The sequence below is a fragment of the Callithrix jacchus genome, chromosome 19 (genome assembly GCF_049354715.1).
Source record: "Callithrix jacchus isolate 240 chromosome 19, calJac240_pri, whole genome shotgun sequence".
In the NCBI taxonomy this organism is placed as follows: domain Eukaryota; kingdom Metazoa; phylum Chordata; class Mammalia; order Primates; family Cebidae; genus Callithrix; species Callithrix jacchus.
This window is the reverse complement of record NC_133520.1, coordinates 42,649,052-42,661,277: the sequence shown is the minus strand read 5'-3', so window position 1 is coordinate 42,661,277 and position 12,226 is coordinate 42,649,052. Positions and strand designations below refer to the sequence as shown.

Genomic DNA, 12,226 nt, shown 5'->3' with positions numbered 1-12,226 from the left:
TAAGAGTTGATCGGGAGATGGTGCTAAACTGGCGTATTCCAAAGCCATCTTGGTATTTGTTCTTTGTCACCTTCCTCAAGCTCAAGGTGGTTTTTGGGCCACAGCGGGGCATTCACAGAACGAGTGCTACTTTTGAAAAACAGAGGAAGGAGTGTTGGAAGCCTAGACTGGTTCTCTTGCCACGCATTAAAAATCAAAATTTTGCAGCCCAAATATTAAAAGTGGACTCTGCTTATCTCTTCTTCCCCACAGTGGCACACAACTGGGCAGGCTCCATCCCGTCTGCTGCTGGAGCCTAGTAGAAACCAAATGAACCTCCAGCAGGTCTAATCACTCGGATCTGTCATGGACGCTCTAGCTGGAAGAGTTATGCCATCATATTATCCCAACACTCACCACTGTGTGGAGGACCCCTTTTACTAAATGATTTATTGCTCTTTGCAGAATTCCTTTGGCTGCAGATTTTATTTCTGAGTCGCTCTGTTCAGCTCAATTGGTCGCCTTCAGTTACCGTGGCAACCAGCAGATGGGGTTCTTTGACAAGGGTCAGCGGGGAGGCTGCCTTGGTTTAGACAGAAGAGGAGCTAAATAAAAAGCTTTCAGCATTGACAGTTCTGTACTGGATGGCCAGGAGTTGTTATCAAATTACTTGCATTAAAACCTAATTAAGATGTGTGCCAATAAGTGCGCTGTAGTGATTGAATCTGGTTACCTAGCTGCCGTGGGCCCACTCTTACTCCATCACACCTCTGTGGCCAGTTTCACTGTCCCAAGAATGGTTAAATATGAAGGAAACTGAGAAGACCTCACCCCAGTGTGGAACTTGACATACTCTGGGACCACTCCAGGAGGGTTTTAATTACGGGAGCACCAGGAAGACCTCATTCAAACAGAAACTTCCTGAAAACACAGCAGTATGCCCGCAAACCCAGGATGGCAACTGAGCAGGACCTCCATGCATGTGACAGCTCCATGTCTTCCTTTAAGACTTCTGGTAATTTAATTGCAAATAGCATTCAACAAAATGAAACTGGTCTGTAATCATTCCAGGTTAAAGAACTCTAAATAGAGACATGACAACTAGGTGTGAAGGATCTTTTCAGGGGGAAGAAAGGAACATTATTGGGCCAGTTGACAAGATTAGAATCCAATTTGGTAGGTTAGATGAAGCTATTAGATCAATGTGAAGTTTCCCACAGTTGGTAATATTCTGTGGTTCTGTAAGAAAATATCTTTATCCTTAGGAAATACACACTGTAGCATATAAGATAAAAGGGCAATGGTGCATGCAGCTTACTCTCAACTGGTTCTGTACACACATACACAGAGAGAGAGAGAGATAAAGGCAGGAGAGTATAACAAATCAAAATCAAATGCGCCAAAATTAGTACAATAGGTGAATTTGAATGAAGGGTATGTTGGTATTATCTGTAATATTCTTGTAATTTTTTATAAATGTGACATTACTTCCACAGAAACCAGTTTTTAAGGACGGCTCTAGGGTGAGGTAGGGTGCGGTGTTCATGGCAGTGTGGGTTTTCCTGCTGGTGCTTCTGTGTGGCCTCAAGCTACATGCAGCATGGATACTACTCTGCAAAGATTCTGATTTTCAGCAATTTCCATTACTCTGTCCCATTTCCTTTGCACAGTGGGGCTATCCTCACCATGACTCTGTTCTTGCTCGAGACAAAGCTGAGTAGGATAACTCCTGCTTCAGGCAGATGATCTTCTAGGTTCTTCTAAGTCTAAGGTTCTTGACGCGTCAACTCCTGTCACTGTCATTTCATGGTGTCAGGATCCTTTATCCATGCCCAGTCCTCCAAAGGTATTACAGACTCAGCCTTGGTTAGACAGCACTTGTACTTTAAGAAGGTTACAAGGTAGTGATACAACAGATCTGATTGCCCTCACATGAAACCATGCCTCCTTTTTGGTAGAAGCACTGTTTTAAAAAAGTTGGTCTGCGAAGATCCTTGGTGATATTGTCAGAGGCCTTGGGGTTTTGCCGGAGGCAGCAGTGCTGCAGCTTGAAGAGCTCAAAGTGTCCCCTTGGCCATGGGCGCATTCACTGGAGATTCACTGGGGGCCACTGTGGCAGTGGGAGCCCACCAGCAACTTGTATCCTACCATGGTCTTCCGAGCTTCTGGCCTCCTATGTTTGTATCCTTCATACCAATGCCAATGTGTGGATGAGATCAGTGTGGCTCAGTGTGGTTTCCAGAGTGTGGTTGTCAAACTGTTACGGGTCTGGGATGAGACAAGAGCTGAAATTGAGTCAGAAGGTTTCAAAGCAATCAAACACTGCTTTCTCCTTTTTACTGTACTTCGTAAAACCATTAATCTGCAATAGATTGGAAATTTTAAAAGAATTAAAATCAAATCTGATTCTCCTCACTAAGCTGTCAGAGGAGCCCTGGTCTAGGGATTTCCTCCCTTCTCAGGCCCCCAGGACTTGGAAAATGAGCTTGTGTCAGTTGCTTCTGGGAAGGTTGCCCAGTGCGTTCTCTCTCTCAGGGTCCTTCCCTTAAATTCTTATGTTTAACGTGGAATCGAAGACTGCTGGGCCTTTCAAAAAAAGGATTTTGAGATGCTGCAAAGATCACTGGATTTGGAGTCAAGAGATGTGGGTTCTAGCTCCTTGCTATAGACAGGCTGCCCGATCTTGGGTAAGTCACTTACACGTTCGTGGTTTTACCAGAATGGGCTAAACTGAATGCTCTCCGATGTGCCTCTCAGCCCTAATATAACATGATTCTTTTGATGAGAAGAGCACAAGTCGATCCCCCATCACTTGGGGGCATCCCCAAGGAGCCTCCGTTTCTCCTCTGCAGGCAGCTGAGGCTAGTTGGGAATCTGAGAGAATGAGGCAGGGAAGGGGCAGTACAGGACATACACTCCCTTCATTGAAGGTGTATACCTCTGCAGCATGGCACAGTCCTCAGGAATAATCCTCTATTTAAACCATTATTGAATAGCGTAGATTTACACAAAGGAATTTTTTTTTTTTTTTTTTTTTTTTTGAGGCAGAATCTCACTCTGTTGCCCAGGCTGGAGTGCAGTGGAGCAATCTCGGCTCACTGCAGCCTCCTCCTCCTGGGTTCAAGCAATTCTTCTGCCTCAGCCTCCAGAGTAGTTGTGACTACAGGCACGCGCTACCATGCTCAGCTAATTTTTGTATTTTTAGTAGGGACGGGGTTTTACCATGTTGGCCAGGCTGGTCTCAAACTCCTGAACTCGTGATCCGCACATCTCGGCCTCCCAAAGTGCTTGGATTGCAGGCATGAGCCACTGCACCCGGCCAGGCAAAGGAAATTTAAACAGCAAACCAGCCACTGAAAGTGCCTTCATGTTCTGAGCGAGGATGTTGGGCTAGAGCGCGTTCCAGGCTTCAGCACACTGCTTGTTCTCGCTGATTCCGCAGGACCTTGTTCATGAGATGGAATTATGTAAAACGCCACAGCAATGGTTAAGTGTTGGAACAAAGTAATACAACTTTACATCAACATGGTGTATTCCCCAGAACTAATGACCTAGAGCAGTAATTGCGTTTTCAAAACTTCCACTCGGTGACTAGGTGTATAGCTATGCGTGTAGCTGACGACGTTTGAAGATAGGAACGTAGCCAAATCTGTAAAGTAATAGGATTGTAGAAATATGGAGCTGGGAGGATTCAGCCGTCGTCTAGCCCCGAGGCTGGCAAACTTTAAAAGGTCAGGTAATAAATATTGTAGGCTCCGTGGCCATATGGGCTCTGTCGCAGCGACTGGGCCGTTAGAGTGCAAAAGCAGGCAGAGACAAAACGTGAATGAACGGGCATGGCTGTGTTTCAACGGAAGTTTATTTAGGGGCGCTGCAAGTTGAATTTCATGCAGTGTTCACATATTATTCTCCTTTTGATTTTTAAAAATCATTTTAAAACGTAAAAATCACTCTCAAGTGGCAGATCACACAGAAACGGGCAGTGGCCTGTAGTCTGAAGTTTGCCGACCTCACTTCTAGTTTTAGCCTCTCATTTCACATGTGAAGAAACTGAGATTCAAAGTGATCACAGGATTTGCTTAAGTTCTCATGACTGATGCCAAAGCATTTTAGAAGCCGACTAGGATAGTTTTCATTTAGACAGTTGGTTGTTTTGATGATGAAAATTGAAGCCACATAAAAATTATTCTCCAGAAGAACTCATTTTATATGTGTGATTAATACTGTGAATTAGAATGTACCAGTGGTTCTCATGCTTAAGAATTCATCATAGCCATCCAGAGGGCTTACTCAAACACATGCTGCTGGGCCCCACCCTCACAGTTGATGGTTCAGGAGGTCTGGAGATCTTATTTTCTCAGTTTTACAAGTGGAGAACCTGAGGCTGAGGGAGAGACTCAGTTTCAGGCTTACGGTAAAATAGCTTGTGATAGGGGTTCAAACCGACGTCCCCATTTCAAGTTGAGCACTCATAGGATTCAGGTTAGAGCTATGGATCATCATCACGCAGAGAGGTAGGGCTGGAGTTTTGTTTCGCAAGATCCTTCTAGTCTAGCTGTTGCGGGGAATATGGATTCCAGGGGCTACAGCTCCGTGAGAAGGCTTTGTGGGAATCTGGATATGAAATGCTGGAGCTGGACTTCAGGAGTGAAGGTCATGGAATGGATGTATGGGTGGGATGGGATGGGATGGGATGGGAGAGGTTCAGAGGGCCTAGAGGACTCATCTGTGGAACCAGGAGACTGAACTGTGGGGATGGTGGCTTGGGGGACACAGAGAGGGACACAGGAGCATTGGGAGGTGACTCCACTGTGTCAGGTGCAAGCTTGAGGCAGGCTTGGAAACGCAGTGGAGAGGCCTGAGGCTGAGATCAAGGGCTCAGAATCGTTAGCCTCTCCGCTTGGAGCCAGGAGTGTAGATTTTAAAACTCATGCAGGCAGAAGGTGTCCCGTCAGGAGAGCGCTGAGCCCAGGCCTGGGTCACACCAGCATTTGAAGGTCTGATGGAGGGGGAAGAGGTGCCTGAGAAGATGGGACCAAAGGGTAGGGGAGTGAGAGACCAGGACAGAGTGTAAGAAGGAGAGTGATGAGTCACACTGTGGGGTCGTGTCCTGGGTGGCTTAGGTAATCCTAGCTCCACCTCACCTTGTGTGCGCTTGGGAGACAATCACACCTCTGCACGTTGTTCCTCTCAGGCATAAAATGCAGATGATAACACCTATCCTGTAGTATTGTCATGAGGATTAACTTACTTAAGGAACGTAAAATGCTTACCATCTCGGGCATTAATAAATGCTCCGTAAATATCGGAGGAGACTGCCGAGCCCAGCAAAGTGAGTGCACACTTTTCACATACTGCACCTTTTAAATCCATATGTTGTTTGAAAAATGTTCTTCATTTTCATGAGGAGGATGCCTCTCCCAGGGAAACTGCGAATCTAAGCACTTTGAGAACACTTCTCTAAGAAGAGGAAGGAAAATCTTTGCTGTCGTCAGAGTGACCACAGCAAAGAGGCTCTGGTCTGAACACATTTCAGAACAAAAGACTTTACCACCACCACCAAAACCAAAACAAAACCCAAAACAATAAGAACAGCAGCCTCCCACAGTAGTCTGTAGGCAGCTCCCAGGGGAAACTGTGGAGTGAAGCAACATCTCCAATTGAGAAACATTTACGCATGAGGATATGGGCCACCTCCGGGGAAGGAACCCGTTGGTAGTGGCCTGCGGTGCTGGTGCTAGGTTCACAAGTGTTCATTTGGTTATTATACCTCATAACTTATTTATACATTGCATATATTTTGTATGTATCACATACAACATAAAGAATGTTAAATATATGTATCCATTTGCTTTCACAGTATTCATAGCAAATGAGTGTCTGAAGCACAGGACCAGAGCTGGCAGCTTGCACCGCTTCTGTTTTGCATAAGATATTTTCCGCAGCCCACTCAGCTCTATAAAGTTGTTTAGTATTTCACCACTTGCTCCATCTTATCTTAAAGTCTTGCATTTTTTTTTTAAATGCTGGTTCTGATCATGCTTGCAGGGTGTGGCTCAGAGGATGGCTGCTGAACCAATAGAGGCCTGCCTGGGCCCAGCACACTTACGAGTACCCTCTGATTTCATCGGCATCTGCCTTGAGAAGCCCAGGCCTGTTTGTTCCCATGGCAACTGCTGCCCCCTACATGCCTGAAATTCCTGGTGATGCCCTTGCGTGGAAGGGGAGCCCGTGCTGCCCATTCTGCCCCTTCATGGGGTGGCTGCTTTTCTCCCCCAAGGTCCCCAGTCCTGCCCAGGCAGGGGTGGCAGCTGTACCTCTGCAGATCCTGAAGGATACGCTCCCTGTGCCTGAGATGAGGACAGCCACACCAGCCTGGGTGTAGGCTCCCTGAAATGTCCTTCCTCATGGACAGGCGGCCCCTACCCTCTGCTGTAAGGGCAGGGGAGCATAGGGGCTTCCTGGAGGAGGGCTGGCTTCCTGCCCCGATGGGGCCTGGTCACGGCTCCCACAGTGAAGATACCATGTGCATCCTAGGGCCCTCGGACAGGATGCAATCCCTGCCTGTCGCAAGGATGAGATATGGGCGGGGGAAAGAAGGGTTTGAATTGGGTTGAGCTCTGAAATCTGGTGATTCCGTCTCTGTTTCCTGCTGCATGGAGCTCCATGTGTGTGGTTTGCAGGCGGTGGGGGGCTGCTTCTGCCTCAACAGACTCCCAGGCCCCATGATGGCAGCCCCCCTTGCCCCTTTCATTACCTAATGCCTCCTAGAAGAAAAGGCTCGAAACAAGATACACAGAACAAGGAATTGCACTGTCCACAATGCCAGCTGCTCTGAGACTGGAGCGCTGAAAGAGGTTTCCAGGCCTGTGGCGATGGGGAGGGGAAAGACCGGCAGGCCAAGGGCCAGCGCGGGGCCGCGGCTGCGAGGCCGCGGGAGGGGGCGGCGGACGCCCAGGTCCTCCTTAGAGCGCACCCCCTCGGCTTGGCAACGTGTCCCTGCCTCCCGCTGGCGCCCTCGTCCCCACCACAGCCTCCCCGCTGCCTTGTCCCGTTTCTCAGCAAACAGTCGTGCCCTCTACGTGGGGGATCTTGGAGGCTGCTGAGCAGGAGCACCGCGCCCACATCCCCTCTGGCCTTGGGGAGGAGGGTCCCAGTCTTCTGCGGAGGGCGCTCTCCTCTGCCTTGAAGATCGCCCCCCTCTCCTCCAGGGCCTCTTCCCCAGCAGCTCCAGTGGCTCCACCCTCTGCACCCATCCTGCGACCTCCCAGCAGCCCAGCCCCTCCCCAGAATAGACCCCCTTCTCCAGCCCCAGTCATCTGGCTTCTGCCCCAGCCAGGAGCCTCCGCAGGGCGCTCTGCCACCAGGTGGTATTTCCCGCAAACTGGCCGCGCCTCACTGACACCTCTCCTCCTGGACCTCCAGGTCTCTCTCCCGGTTTTCCTCCCTCCAGGATCCCACTCTTAGTGTCTTTCCGGCTTCCTGTCCGTTGCCAGCCCTTGACTGCGGTTCCCTAAAGCACCATCCTGGGGTGCGCCCTTCCCTCTCACTGCAGCAGAGCTTCTCCCCCAGCCAGCGGGGCCTGCGGGCCAGAGATCCGCATTTTTAGCAAGCATCCCACACTGACAATCTTGGCCAACCCTTCCCAGGCAATCTGGCCCCCACGTTCATGGCCTCGCCTCCCAGCAGGTCTGGCCCACTCAGCTAGAGCTCAGCTCCGCCCATCCTAAACCCCACGCTGTGCAGCTGCCTGTGAGTGCGTGTCCGCAGGTACCTCGGCCTCGCCCTGACCCCAGAACTTCTCTTCTCCTCCAGGCGGGTCCCTCCTGCCATCCTTTGTCCCGTAAATGGCACTGCCATTGCCTGCAGGACAAAGTCCATACTTGTTGGGTTGGCCACAGATGCAGCCTCACCTCCCTCCCAGCAGTCCGCAGCCTCTGGTCCAGCCACACCGCATAGCTTGCAGTTTCCAGACAGGCAGTGCCCTTTGCACTGCCGCCCCTGCCCCCCCAGAACACCACCCACTCATCCTTTCCATCCCAGCTTACCCACTGAGTGACTTGAATGAGTAATTTATGTCGTCTCTGCCTTAGTTTCCTCATTCTTAAAGTGGGCATAATAATTGGTTCCTGCCTCATGGAACTAAATAAACAATACGTACAGTGCCTGCCAAGTAAGTGCTCTGCACATGATGATGAGCCATGGGGAGGGGCGGATGTCTAGGCAGGTGCAAGCCCTCCCAGGCCTCTCATCTGTAATACTGCGCACTTCTTCCCCATGGTGTCCTGTTGGAGTTGAGCACATTTCTTCACAAGTGGGTCTCTCCCCCACTGGCCGCAAACCTCCCAAGAGCAGGAAACATTTATCATTCTCCATGAACTCCCGGTACCTACCTTAGTACTTGACCCTTAAGAGGTGTTTACTGGCCAGGCGCGGTGGCCCACGCCTGCAATCCCAGCACTTTGGGAGGCCGAGGCGGGTTCAGTTAGAGACCAGCCTGAGCAACATAGTGAAACCCCGTCTCTACTAAAAATACAAAAATTAGCCGGTAGCACGTACCTGTAATCCCAGCTACTGGGGACGCTGAGGCGGGAGAATCGCTGGAACCCGGGAGGCAGAGGTTGCAGTGAGCGACATCACGCCACCGCACTCCAGCCTGGGCGACAGAGCAAGACCCCATCTCAAAATAAAAAAGAGGTGTTTACCAAGAGTTGGTTTGTTTGGCGAATAAACTCAATGAGTTGACCACCATTAACAATGGTTAAGAGCACCTTGTGCTGCCTGGATTGGACTCTGAGCTCTACCAATCACCTGTGTGACTTGGTGCAAGTTAACGTCTCAGCTTTCTCATCTGTGAAATGGGGACGATAACACTAGCGTGGACCTCCTAGGACTGGAGTGAATTTTTAATTAAGATAATTATGGACTTTAAAAGCTGTTTTATTGATTAATCGATTAAATTTACATAGGTAATGGTGGCACAGCAGCACATGGCTCAGTAGGCGTTAGCAGCCATCAGTGGTGCTATGTGGAGCTGTGGGTGGATGAATAGGTGAACTCAGAACCACAGATACAAGAGAGCAGTAACCACCGTGGAAGAGAAAAGAGCTTATGTGTCTGGGACACCCCAAGAAATCTCCTCTGAATCATGGTAATGAAACATCTGGGCCAGGTGAGGTGGCTCACGCCTGTAATCCCAGCACTTTGGGAGGCCGAGGTGGGTGGGTCACGAGGTCAACAGATCGAGACCATCCTGGTCAACATGGTGAAACCCCGTCTCTACTAAAAATACAAAAAATTAGCTGGGCATGGTGGCGCGTGCCTGTAATCCCAGCTACTCAGGAGGCTGAGGCAGGAGAATTGCCTGAACCCAGGAGGCGGAGGTTGCAGTGAGCCGAGATCGCGCTATTGCACTCCAGCCTGGGTAACAAGAGCGAAACTCCGTCTCAAAGGAAAAAAAAAGAAAGAAAGAAAGAAAGAAACATCCATTCACAGAGGGTAGGCTGGGTTATGCAGGGTTGGAGGCGTTTCCAAAAATAAGTAACTTTTAAAAAATCTCTTTTCCCCATATTTATAATATTGGAAGTCTTCATGTTGGTTTAAAAAATGAGTCCATTGGGCTCCATCCTCAGCTCTTAGCTGTGAATGTGGTCTCCAGGAACTCCTCACAGCAGGGGTGCTTCTGTGGAAACCCTGGTCAGCTGGTCCCCTGCTGTCCTGCAGGGCTCACACCCAGGCACTTCCTTCAGCAGGTCTAGGTGATCTCCTTCCTCCTCCACCCCAGTAATCGCTGTGGACTTCCCAGGCCCCCAGTTTGCAAAACACTCTGGACTAAGCCTCCTCCAGGTTCTGAGGGCTCCATAGAAGCGGGGTCTAGTCTCCTCCAGGTTCTGAGGGCTCCATAGAAGGGGGGTCTAGTCTCCTCCAGGTTCTGAGGGCTCCATAGAAGGGGGGTCTAGTCTCCTCCAGGTTCTGAGGGCTCCATAGAAGGGGGGTCTAGTCTCCTCCAGGTTCTGAGGGCTCCATAGAAGGGGGGGTCTAGCCTCCTCCAGGTTCTGAGGGCTCCATAGAAGGGGGGTCTAGCCTCCTCCAGGTTCTGAGGGCTCCATAGAAGGGGGGTCTAGTCTCCTCCAGGTTCTGAGGGCTCCAGGGCAGGGCCGGGCCGGGCCGTTGTCCAGGCTCGCCGTCGAGGGAGCACCTGTCCCCAAAAGAGGTGTTAAGACGTCCTTGAGCCCTTACACTTTTCGCCAGAACCTGGGGCAGCACGAGGCCCGTGGGCAGGTGCGGGCTTGTGGGCGTGGCCAGTAGGAGGCACTCAGCCCAGGGGGGCGGGACGTCCTGGGAGCATGCACAGTGCCGGCTCTGCGGGGTTGGAGGGTGTCTCAGCTGCTGCCCGCACCTCCCCGGCACAGGTAGGGCACCCCGGCCGACCAGCACCATGCTACCACGCTGAGTGTGGCTGAAAACTGGGAGTCACGGAGCGTTCTGGGGAAGTGCCAAGGCTGGGGGCTCGGGCCCCTTGACCAAAGACGCCAGCCAAATCCGTCCGAGGCTGAGAAGGGCGGGGGAACCAGGTGGGAAAAGGGGTGTGAGCAGGGCAAGGTGGGAGGAGGGCAAGGGACCATCGCCGGCTCCCGGGGGTATTGGTGCCTGTGCCCACGTGTCCGTCCTTTTGTGTAAAGGAACCTGTCCCAACCTGAAGGCCCAAATATTTGGCCATGTAAATGGTTAGTTGTGCTCGGAGCCCTAGGAGAACCCGAGCTGAGGGCAGGCAAGGGCCAGAGGCCGCAGGACCGCCCTCGAGGTCTGCGGCGCAGTATCCTGCAGCTTGAAATGCACCGTGAGCTTTACTGCCTTTTCCGTGTGAGAATCCGAGTTAACGTGCCTGTTGGTGCTTCTGATGGGTGTGGAGGTGAGGCAGGGCACGCGTCTCCCTTCTTTCCAGAACACTTCGGGGTAGTGGTTCAACTCCAAATTTAACCCAAAGCCAGCAGTTCCACGGGTGCGTGTGCTCCTGGCTGTAGAAAGCCGACCGTGGACGGATGAGGATAATGGCCTCAGTGAATTAGCAAGTCTGGAGAGGACAAATTTAGGATCTTTAAAGACATCTGGACAGCGATGCCGGAGCTCGTGATTGACTGAGTGATTAATAATGGAAAGCCCTTACTTCAGTGTTTCCACGGCCCTCACCCACTTTCCCAGCCGGGGCGGCATCTGCTCAGCCTGCCGGAGACCTTTCCAGTTGAACAATGGAGGCATTTAGGTCCCTCATCTCTGACCTCTGCTTGGGAGTTCAAAGTTTCCTTTCTTCTTCTCCTTACCCCACTCATCTGCGTGTTTTCTTTCTTTCTTTCTTTCTTTTTTTTTTTTTGAGACGGAGTTGCCCTCTTGTTACCCAGGCTGGAGTGCAATGGCGCGATCTCGGCTCACCGCAACCTCCGCCTCCTGAGTTCAGGCAATTCTCCTGCCTCAGCCTCCTTAGTAGCTGTGATTACAGGCACGCGCCACCATGTCCAGCTAATTTTTTGTATTTTTAGTAGGGACGGGGTTTCACCATGTCGACCAGGATGGTCCTGATGTCTTGACCTCGTGATCCATCCGCCTCGGCCTCCCAAAGTGCTGGGATTACAGGCGTGAGCCACCGCGCCCAGCCCATCTGCGTGTTTTCTAATTGACACTGTACTGAGATGGCTCCTGGTCTCCACGCACATTTGCTAGAATGTTACCCACTTTCACACAGTGCGTACCAAGGGCCCACTGCCAGCCAGAGCCTGGCACCTCAGGGTCACCCTAGGTGTCCTGCTCATCGTCCCCCTATCAGGGGCTTCCCTCAGATGCACACAGCCCCAGAGCCTGTTGAAAGGTTGGTGTCTGCCGTTATCCCTCTTTAATTCTGCCGTGGATTTTTCTCCAGGCTAAGGCAGCTGGATAAGCACAGCCAGGCCACAGCCCAGCAGCTGGTGCAGCTCCTCAACAAGCAAAACCAGCTTCTCCTGGAGAGGCAGAGCCTGTCGGAAGAGGTGGACCGTCTGCGAACCCAGGTACTGTGCAGAACCCGGCATAGGGCGGGAGTCTACAGATGGGCCTTGCACGCACCTCAGTAGGCCAGAATTCCCACTGATCACATCAGTTAGTAGTAAGCTGGGAGGGAGGTCCTGAAGACTGTGCGGGGCACAGTGTGGGACCCAGAGAAGCAGAGCCATGGGCCTGTCCTGGCGACCCAAGCCCGTGAGTCAGAGAACCACAC

General features: G+C 51.3%; 1 protein-coding gene across 14 annotated transcripts in view; it reads left to right on the top strand.

The window, feature by feature from the left end:
• The window catches only part of SDCCAG8 (SHH signaling and ciliogenesis regulator SDCCAG8), a 242,240-nt gene that overhangs the window by 219,549 nt on the left and 10,465 nt on the right, over window positions 1-12,226 (top strand). For all 14 annotated transcript variants that reach the window (XM_078357215.1, XM_035281020.3, XM_035281021.3 and 11 more), the window contains one exon: window positions 11,894-12,020. In XM_078357215.1, the coding sequence (XP_078213341.1) occupies window positions 11,894-12,020 (127 nt within the window). The remainder of the gene's footprint in view (window positions 1-11,893; window positions 12,021-12,226) is intronic.